The following is a 9,566-nucleotide window of genomic DNA, read 5'->3' as shown; positions in this document are numbered from 1 at the left end:
TTTTTTTTTTTTTTAAAGATTTTATTTATTTATTTGACAGAGACACAGCAAGAGAGGGAACACAAGCAGGGGAGTGGGAGAGGGAGAAGCAGGCTTCCCGCCGAGCAGTGAGCCCGATGCGGGGCTCGATCCCAGGACCCTGGGATCATGACCTGAGCAGAAGGCAGACGCTTAACGACTGAACCACCCAGGCGCCCCTGTTTTTCTTGATCTTTTTATTCAATGGTATTATCTACAAACATAGTTACCTTGAGTAATGATGATGATGGTCATAATTAGTTTTATCATTCATTGAGGGCGTACTGTATGACAGGCACTCATAAAGAACTGTACATGTATTATCATTTAATCCTGACAATAGCCTTGTGACATAGTTGGCTTTATCCCCATTTTACAGATGAGGAAACTGAGGCTTATAGAGACAGGGTAGGTGACTTGCCCACAGACAAATAGCTAGTAAGGGACAGAACTTGGATTTGAAACCAGGTTCCTCCACCCCTGACGTCCATTCTCTTATTTAATCATTCCCTGGATTTACTTGGATCCTGTGCATTTAAAGACTGTTTCCTAGTTTTGTCATTGGATTTTAATGTAATCTTCATACTCATCCATAATGTTGTGTTCAGCATTGTTAAGTTTGCTATGAGTAAGAGGATGGGGCTGGGCCTTGGTTTTATTTTACTAAATAAATAAACTGATTGATTTTTATTTTTCTTTTACTTCACTGCAGACTATCTGTCAGAAAACACCGAAGGACTCTCCGAAGTATGAGGTCTGCAAAAGAGCGCTAAAGGAAGTGAGCAAGGTGACTGTTGAATAGCTAGCTCATCACACAGTAAACTGTTCAGCATCTCGGGAGAGTACACATCTGGGTTTGATGCTAAACATTGGGAGTTCTCAAAGCCATTCGCACAGCATTCTTTAGGTAGCTGAGAAACAAAATAATGTTTGCTGCACTCAAATGAAATTAGTATTTTTATTTTATGCAGTCTTGCTGTAAGGGCCAATAGAGATCTCATTTTCTCTTGGTGTCTGGATAGTCGTTTATTCATTCTTTCATTAAATAGCTATTTACTGAGTATCAACAACTGTGCCAGGCATGATGCCAACCCCTGAAAATATGATGATGCAGACATAAGACAGTTGTGGTTAATGCCATCATGCAACATGCTGTGTAAAGGGGAAGGCAGGTGTTAGGCAAGAATTACAATAAAGGTTGGGGAGTGACATGGTAGTGAAGAACATAGTGATGTTTAAGCTGAAACCTAAAGCAAGCTGAGCTCTGAACCAGAGCTTGGGGGCGGGGGGAAGAGAGTGTCTCAGGTACGTGTAGAAACCCAAAGGCGGGGCGCCTGGGTGGCTCAGTCGTTAAGTGTCTGCCTTCTGCTCAGGTCATGATCCCAGCGTCCTGGGATCGAGCCCCACATCGGGCTCCCTGCTCCGCGGGAAGCCTGCTTCTCCCTCTTCCACTCCTGCTGCTTGTGTTCCCTCTCTCGCTGTCTCTCTCTCTGTCAAATAAATAAATAAAATCTTTAAAAAAAAATGTGTTGTAAAGGTCACAATGGGGATGGGACCAGTTGTAAGGGTTTTGTAGTTGATTAGGCTAGAGGTGACAGTGGCCTTTATGGATGTATAGTAAGATGTAGAGAAGCAATATATAATATTGGAGAGGTAGGCACAGAGATTGATTGGGTGAGTGTGTTTAAGATCAAAGTCAAGGAATATGGTCTCTGGCTTTGGCAACTAGATGGATGCTCTTATTTACCTTTACAATAGAAACATAGGGAGAAGCTGATGAGCTGCATTTTGGATATGTGATACTAGATGTTCTTACAGAATATTCAAGTTGGCTGAATAAACAGGTCAGGAACTCACTGGAGAGACTGGGGGATCATGGACATGTGATGATTTCTGAAGCTGGGAGAGTGGATGAGATGACCCAGAAAGAGCGTGTAGAGTAAGAAGAGTAGTGAGTCTGGGACACGACTGTGAAGAACACCACCACCATTCATCTTGTTTAGGGAAAAGGTACCCACAGAGAAGACTTTTAAAAAAAAACAAAACATACGAAAGAAGGAGGAAAACCATAATGACCTGGCAAACGTCAGATGATTTGGTGGAAGGTCAGTGAGCCCGGTTGAGTGCTCCTGAAAGATAGAGTGACTAATGAGGGAAGCAGTCAGGGGTTTATCATCAGGTGGGTTGTGTCCTCGCAGTGGTGGGCAGGGAAGCTGGATTGCAGTGTGTTGAGGAGTGAGCAGGAGGTGTGGAGCTGCAGCGAGCCAGCAGGTGTAGCTGGCTGTTTCAACTCTGGGGCTGTCCATGGAGAGAGAGCGAGCTGTAGCTTAAAAGGGATGTGTGGGAACATCTCTTTGTTTGTTTAAAGATTAGAAAAACGTGGGTACATTTAAATGCCGATAGGAATATCGAGCTGAGAGAAAGCAGTAGAAGGTGGGGGAGTCAGTCAAGATACTGTATGAGCTAGGCAGAGGGGGACAGAGACAATGGTAGCGCCAGAAGCTTCCCAAACCACTTGCAGCTACCACACCGCCTGTGAGTTTGGTACATTTTTGCATCACTTAACTGTGAGGTGGTTTCTTTCCTTTTTTTTTTTTTTAAGATTTATTTATTTATTTTAGAGAGACAGAGAGAAAGTGAGTGGGAGGGGCAGAGTAGCGGGAGAGAGGGAATCCTCATGCAGACTCCCTGCTGAGCATGGCGCCCGACACGGGGCTCAACCCTAGGACCCTGAGATCATGACACGAGCTGAAATCAAGAGCTGGCTGCTTAACCGAGTGAGCCACCCAGGTGCCCCTGTACTGTTTCTTTTAATCAACTTTAAGTTGACTCTATTTTACATATCCTCATCCTTGCCAATAGTACCTGCAAAATCATGGGTTTTGTGAGCTAGTTGTTTATTATTCTAATATACATTTTTATATTAAAAGTAAGTTTAGGGGCGCCTGGGTGGCTCAGTCGTTAAGCGTCTGCCTTCAACTCAGGTCATGATCCCAGGGTCCTGGGATCGAGCCCCGCATCGGGCTCCCTGCTCGGCGGGAAGCCTGCTTCTCCCTCTCCCACTCCCCCTGCTTATGTTCCTGCTCTCGCTATCTCTCTGTCAAATAAATAAATAAAATCTTAAAAAAAAAAAATAAGTTTAGCTGTTTCTTAGTTCATTCAGGCTGCTGTAACAAAATACCACAGACTGGGAGGCTTATAAACAACAGAAGTTTATTTTTCCTAGTCCTGGAGTTGAAGAGTCCAAGATCAGGTCGGGTGAGGGTCCTCTTCTGGGTGGCAGGTTTCTCCTCGTAGCCTTACACAGTAAAAGGGGCTAAGGGGTTGGTAGAGCCTCTTTTGTAAGAGCACTAATCCCCTCGTGAGGGCTCTACCCTCATGACTTTTAAGCACCTCCCCAAAACCCCACTTCTCAATACCATCATCTTTGGGGTTTAGGATTTCATCATATGAATTTGGAAGGATACAAAAATTAAACCATAGTAATCTGTCAACCACTTAAATTCACAACTTGACCCATCAGTGGTCTGCACGTCCCACTTTGGGGAACACTAAGTGAAGAAACAGACTGAGAAATGTGAGGTTACCAAAGGTCCCACCAGCAGTGGGTCTCTCCTCCAGGACCCCGCCTCCTGTGCTGCCTTCCTAGAGACAGTAGCGGGGAGGGCCTTTAGGAGAAGCTACTAATGAGGGTCTAGCATTGGACTTGCAAGAAATTTTGTCAAATTTTATTTGGTTGTTACTGAGAAGTTGAAGAAGAATTCACACAGAAGAGGAAAGAGGAAGGCTGTAGTTATTGTTGAATTGAGCTAGGAATGATATTTAGTGTTTTTCAAGAATCACACCCCAGTTGCAGTAAACCACTACATTCCTTCAGACATCTCTTGTTCACTGGATTTGACACTGGTACTTGTAGAAAAGACAGGCAAAAATGTAATGGATCAGTGAATTGCCTTAATCTGATACTATAAGCATATAAAAGGCTGTCTGTGAAGAAATGCCATTCTAGTGACTTGTTTTCTCTGCATTTCTTTCTCTCCCTTGAGCACAGGTTATGAATGTCAGAATTATTTCCCGAGTCTCCTAGTGGTAATATGGTAACTAAGGCCACTAAATACAGCCAGCTCAGGAATTAACTTCTTTTTCATTTGTCAAGGTTGCTGTTGGGGTTTACAGATTCTGGGAGACAGTATCAGGATTTTCAACAAAAACAGTGTGTAAATAGAGCATTTATTGTTCGAAATTAAAAGCAGAATTTCACTTGTTGGCTTTATCTGAAAAGAAAAGAAAGTAGAGTTTCCAATATTTATTCTAGAGAGTGAAACTTGGTATATCATGGTCCAAGTTTTTAGAAGCAGACTCTACCTAAGGCCCTTGGGCAAGTGTCTCTAGATAGTTATTCATTCTTGGACAAAATGAGTAATATCTTTTCTGGTAATTAAAATGCTAATGAAATTTATCTGCATAGTGTGAATAATATGTCACTGAAATTCCTCATACATGTTGCTGAAATGAGTGTAAGTGCTTACTGAATTTGGGGCCTTGGAAAGACTTATTGACCTCATCGAACAACTCAAAAACAAGAAAGATGTTTCTCTTAAATAAAAATGTGTTTACTTCCTGATTTTCTGTTCGCATGGTGGGTTAGAGCTTCAGGGAGGGCGATTTCCAGGGAATTTAAAGTTCAGCTGGTGCAGAGTGATGTCTGGGGTTCAAGGAGTGGAGGTCAGAAGGTGGTTTCTTATGCCAGTGAAGTCTTTCCTTCCCTTCTCTTGCATTTACTCTCCTGAGGAGAATAACTGCTTTCACTCGCACCTCATAACAATGCTACTCCTATTTGGAGATACTGTTAAGTTACAAGTCTTTCTCCCGGTAGCGAAATAGCCAAGTCTCTTTAATCTTCTTCTATAACTTATTGCTCCTGCCATTTGCAGAAAGGTAGACATACATATCTATTACCTTGGAAAGACCCCTAAGCTATATTGTTACATGAGGAACATTAAGTTGCAGAGCAATACAAATGGTGTAATGACATCTAGCTAATAAAGTGTGTTGATGCTCATATGTATGTTATCGGTATAGAGAAATAGTCCCAGAATCATGCACATCAAACTTGGAACTGTGTGGAAGGGAAGGATTCACAAGGTTTCTGTTTTCACTCTAAGTACTGCTTTGTAAGAACGCATTTAAGGTCTACAGAGGTATATTCTGAAAATAAACTAATAAGTGTACATTATAGAAAATTTGGAAAATTTAGGTAAGAGACAGAAAATAAAATGTGTCAGTAATTTTATCAAAAGTAATGACTGTTGGGGCGCCTGGGTGTCTCAGTCAGTTAAGCGTCTGCCTTCGGCTTGGGTCATGATCCCAGGGTCCTGGGATGGAGTCCCACATCCGGCTCCTTGCTCTGCGGGGAGCCTGCTTCTCCCTCTATCTGCAGCTCCCCCTGCTTGTGCTCTCTCTCTCTTTCTTTCTCAAGTAAGTAAAATCTTTAAAGAAAAAAGTAATGACTGTTGTCATTCTACTACATATCCTTCCAATGGGATGTCTAATCCAATACCAATGTATGGTATAAAGATACACTGAAAAATGGATTCGTATGGTACCCATTGCACTTACTATTCCACTAGTACTGCCTGGAACATTGTCTTGCATAAATGACTGTGCTCATCTGATTATTTCTAAAGATAAATTTCCAGAAGTGGGTTTATTGGAACAAAAATGTAGGTATTTTTTAAAGGCCCCAAGTGCCTTCAAAAAAGGTTGTTCCCAAGTCCTTGGCCACCAGAAGAAATGTAAATGTCTGTCTTACTGCACACTTCCCAGCTTCAAATATTCTTTTAACCTTTGTGAATTTGATAGATTGAAAATATTTTATTTTATTTTTTTATTTTTTAAAGATTTTACTTATTTATTTGACAGAGAGAGAGACAGCAAAAGAGGGAACACAAGCAGGGGGAGTGGGAGAGGGAGAAGCAGGCTTTCCGCGGAGCAGGGAGCCCGATGCGGGGCTCGATCCCAGGACCCTGGGATCATGACCTGAGCCGAAGGCAGACGCTTAACGACTGAGCCACCCAGGCACCCCAGAAATATTTTATTTTTAATTTATATTTCTTTGTTAGAGGGTTTGAGCTTTTTTTTTTTTTTAATAAATTTGGCCTAAAAAAAGTTAGCAAGTTGAATTTAATAAAGCTTTGACACCTGCTGAAGGAAGGCATTATTTTATTTTATTTTTAAAGATTTTATTTATTTATTTGAGACAGAGAGAATGAGAGAGACAGAGAGCACATGAGAGGGAGGAGGGTCAGAGGGAGAAGCAGGCTCCCCGCCGAGCAGGGAGCCCGATGCGGGACTCGATCCCGGGACCCCAGGATCATGACCTGAGCCGAAGGCAGCCGCTTAACCGACTGAGCCACCCAGGCGCCCCAGGAAGACATTATTTTAATATAGTGAGCCTGATTTTAATAAAAACACCAGAGCACACATATGCTAATTAGTGCTTGTCCCTTTGAAATAGTCTTTAAAATGGGCTCCACTGATGAGACCATTGCTTAAGACATCTGGAGAACTTTTTTGTTCTTTTTTTTTTTTAAAGATTTTTTTTTTATTTATTTATTTGACAGAGCGAGACAGCGAGAGAGGGAACACAAGCAGGGGGAGTGGGAGAGGGAGAAACAGGCTTCCCACCGAGCCGGGAGCCCGATGCGGGACTCGATCCCAGGACCCTGGGATCATGACCTGAGCCGAAGGCAGTCGCTTAACCAACTGAGCCACCCAGGCGCCCGAACTTTTTTGTTCTTAATGTGCTCTCTGAAACATTGTCTTCTGATGTGGTGGCTGACTCCACGGACTTTTGCTGATTGAGTCGATATTTGGAAGTTTAGGAAAGAAGATGATAATCCAGACTTAATAATGCCATTTTCCCCTCTTATTTTAAAACAGGGTAACTATAAAGGAACGGCCCCTCCCCGCCCACCCCCACTCCCCCCGCCTTTTCTTTTTAAGTGACTTATAAAGTCTCTGAAGGCAGTTTACACAGAAACATTTGCTGAGTGTTCTTGTGTTTTTACGTGCTGGGCTGTGGGCATTTGGGCTGACAAATATGAAAATTTCACAATCTCTGCTTTCCATTCTCTTTAGAGAGGAAATGCCCCAGATAAGTCCTGAAAGACAGGTAGGGGGTTATAAATCTAGATAAGAAGAAGATGATCTGAAGAAGTCAGAGTGGGCTGAAGGGTGTTCGGGCAGAGGGAAACACACATGCAGAAGGGCAAAGGCAAGATGGAACGTGGTGCTTTGGCCAGAAATTTTGTAGGACTGAGGCCCAGGATAAGAGCAGTTGCCAGATCATGGTCTTGCCAAGACCTAATTCTGAAAGCTCAGGGGAGCCTTCTAAGGATTTTAAGCCGAGGCGTTTCATGATCAGGTTTGAACTTACAAAGATTGACAGCATTATCTCCAGGATGTGTAAGGGTAGGATAGAAGCAGTGGATGGCAGAGAATTGGTTGGTCAGTCCAGGGGAGAGGGGGTTTGAGCCTGAGTTCCGGGCACAAGGCAAAGGGAGGGACGTGGACCGGCAACATTAAGGAAATGTTATGACCGCTTGGATATGGAGGACAAAGGAGAGGGAGGCGTCTGAGAGCAGTGAGGGCCAAGGTTTTCAGATTGGGAAGGTGGATGATGCTGGAACTAGTCACTGATGATGCAGAGGACATGGAGCCGCAGGGAGTGGGTCATGAAGATGATGCTCAGGTTTGGTCATTCTCATTTTAGAGTATGAGCGGCCTGTGGGCGATATAGGTAGTTGGAGGTAGACCCAGGTCCGGGATGACTACGTCCGGGACAGACCACATCCGGGAACATAGATTTGGGAGCTGTGAATATACTCCTCAAGAGATTTTGTAAAAATGTCTGGAGCAATGGCTGCCTCGTTAGATTTCACTCTGAGATGTCTTAATCCTTTCAGGATACTGCAGTTTCAGATTGCCCCTAACCCTAGCCGGGGTGTTTTCTACCCCTCGTTGTGATCAAGTATAGCCATCAGTCCCTGCATCGGTGAACTCTTTAGGTTCACACTGAAAGATAAGCTGTAACTGAAGATGGGGGTACCCTCCAAATCTAGAAATCTATTAAGCAGTCAGAAATCATTTAAGCGTCCATCAATAGGGGATTGAATAAATACGTTGGGGAAAGCATCTGATCATAGCATAAATTGCATCCTATCATTCCCCTCCTGAAAGCCTGCTGGTAAGGCTTTCTCTTTGCACTTGGAATACAATCCAGATGCTTTAAGAACTTGTGTGCTTTGACCCTGGCCTCTGTCACTTCATCTCGTGCCATCTTCCTTGTATCGGGATCTTTTGCCTTCTCAGGCACTGCAGCCGCTTTGCTATCGTAGGCCCTTTGCTCATGGTGTTCACTCTGCCCAGACGTGGTCTGAAAGGGTCTCGAGCACAGGAGCTTCTGTCTGCATGGAGTGTGGGGTTCACCACCCTCCCAGCACATAGGTGTGTTCTTGTTCACCAACCTGGAAGCTCTCGGAACTTCATAGTCTGGGGATTTTTACGGAGGCTTCATTCCGTAGGCAATATTGATTGGCATGGTGAGATTGGCCATTGGTGGTCAAGTCAGTCGCCAGCCCTCTCCTCTCCCCAAAAGTCTGGTGGGGGAGGGTCCGATGGGGCTGAAAGTTACAACCCTCTCTCTAATCACTTGATTGGCTCCCCTGGCAACCAGCCCTATCCTTAGGCGCTTTCTAAAAGCTACCTCACTAACATAAACTCATATGTGATTGAAAGGGGCTTGTTAGGAATAAGAAGACACCCATTTCGGCGTTAACACTCTGGAGCTTCCAGGAACTGGGAACAAAACTAAATATTATAACTAAAGATGCCCCCATGGCTCTTATATAGGAAATGACAAGGGCTGAAGGGACTATGTGCTGGGAACTATGGACCAAGACCAAATAGATCTTTTTTTATTATAAATCACAGGCCCTCATCAAGGGACTTTGAATCCATTCAGTTCGTAGATAATTCAGTAGTTCTAGTTAAACTGAGTTTCCCTTAGCTTGGCCATCCTTGAAAAATCATTGACCATTAGGTTCCACCCAAAGGCTTCCCCCTTTTGGCATCCTGTGTTTTGGTCATATGCCTACAGGTAGCACGGGGCTTAAAATTTGCCTTTGCAGTTGGTAGTCGGCCCCAGCCACGGGGATTTGGAGGTGGGGAGAGAGGAGCAGCTTGCCCTGAGGCTGGCTGAGGTTTCCCTGGTGAAGGAGAGGAGGAGGGGCAGAGGACAGAACCAAAGGCCTGAGGCCAGACTGTGGGAGAGCCCTCAGAGGACATGTGTCCCGGAGGCTTTTCAGGACTTTTTTTCCCCTCTGTCTTTACATCTTAATGACACCATCTTCAGCTGGGTACAATGTCTTAACTGTGTAAAACTGTGAGTTCTTTAGCTGTCAGAAATGAGTCTCTGGAGCTTCCCAAGTGCAGATTATTTCCTGCGAGAGATCTGCATTTGAAATTGAGGTTTCTCTCCTTGACCT

The 9,566-nt window shown here is 43.9% G+C and overlaps 1 protein-coding gene across 2 annotated transcripts in view; it reads left to right on the top strand.

The window, feature by feature from the left end:
- The window catches only part of ARHGEF26 (Rho guanine nucleotide exchange factor 26), a 123,825-nt gene that overhangs the window by 70,088 nt on the left and 44,171 nt on the right, over positions 1–9,566 (top strand). For both annotated transcript variants that reach the window (XM_021685929.2, XM_021685928.1), the window contains exon 8: positions 731–805. In XM_021685929.2, coding sequence (XP_021541604.1) covers positions 731–805 — 75 coding nt within the window. The remainder of the gene's footprint in view (positions 1–730; positions 806–9,566) is intronic.

This window comes from Neomonachus schauinslandi, chromosome 1 (assembly GCF_002201575.2).
Source record: "Neomonachus schauinslandi chromosome 1, ASM220157v2, whole genome shotgun sequence".
In the NCBI taxonomy this organism is placed as follows: domain Eukaryota; kingdom Metazoa; phylum Chordata; class Mammalia; order Carnivora; family Phocidae; genus Neomonachus; species Neomonachus schauinslandi.
The sequence above is the reverse complement of the archived record's forward strand: the minus strand, read 5'-3'. Positions and strand labels throughout refer to the sequence as shown.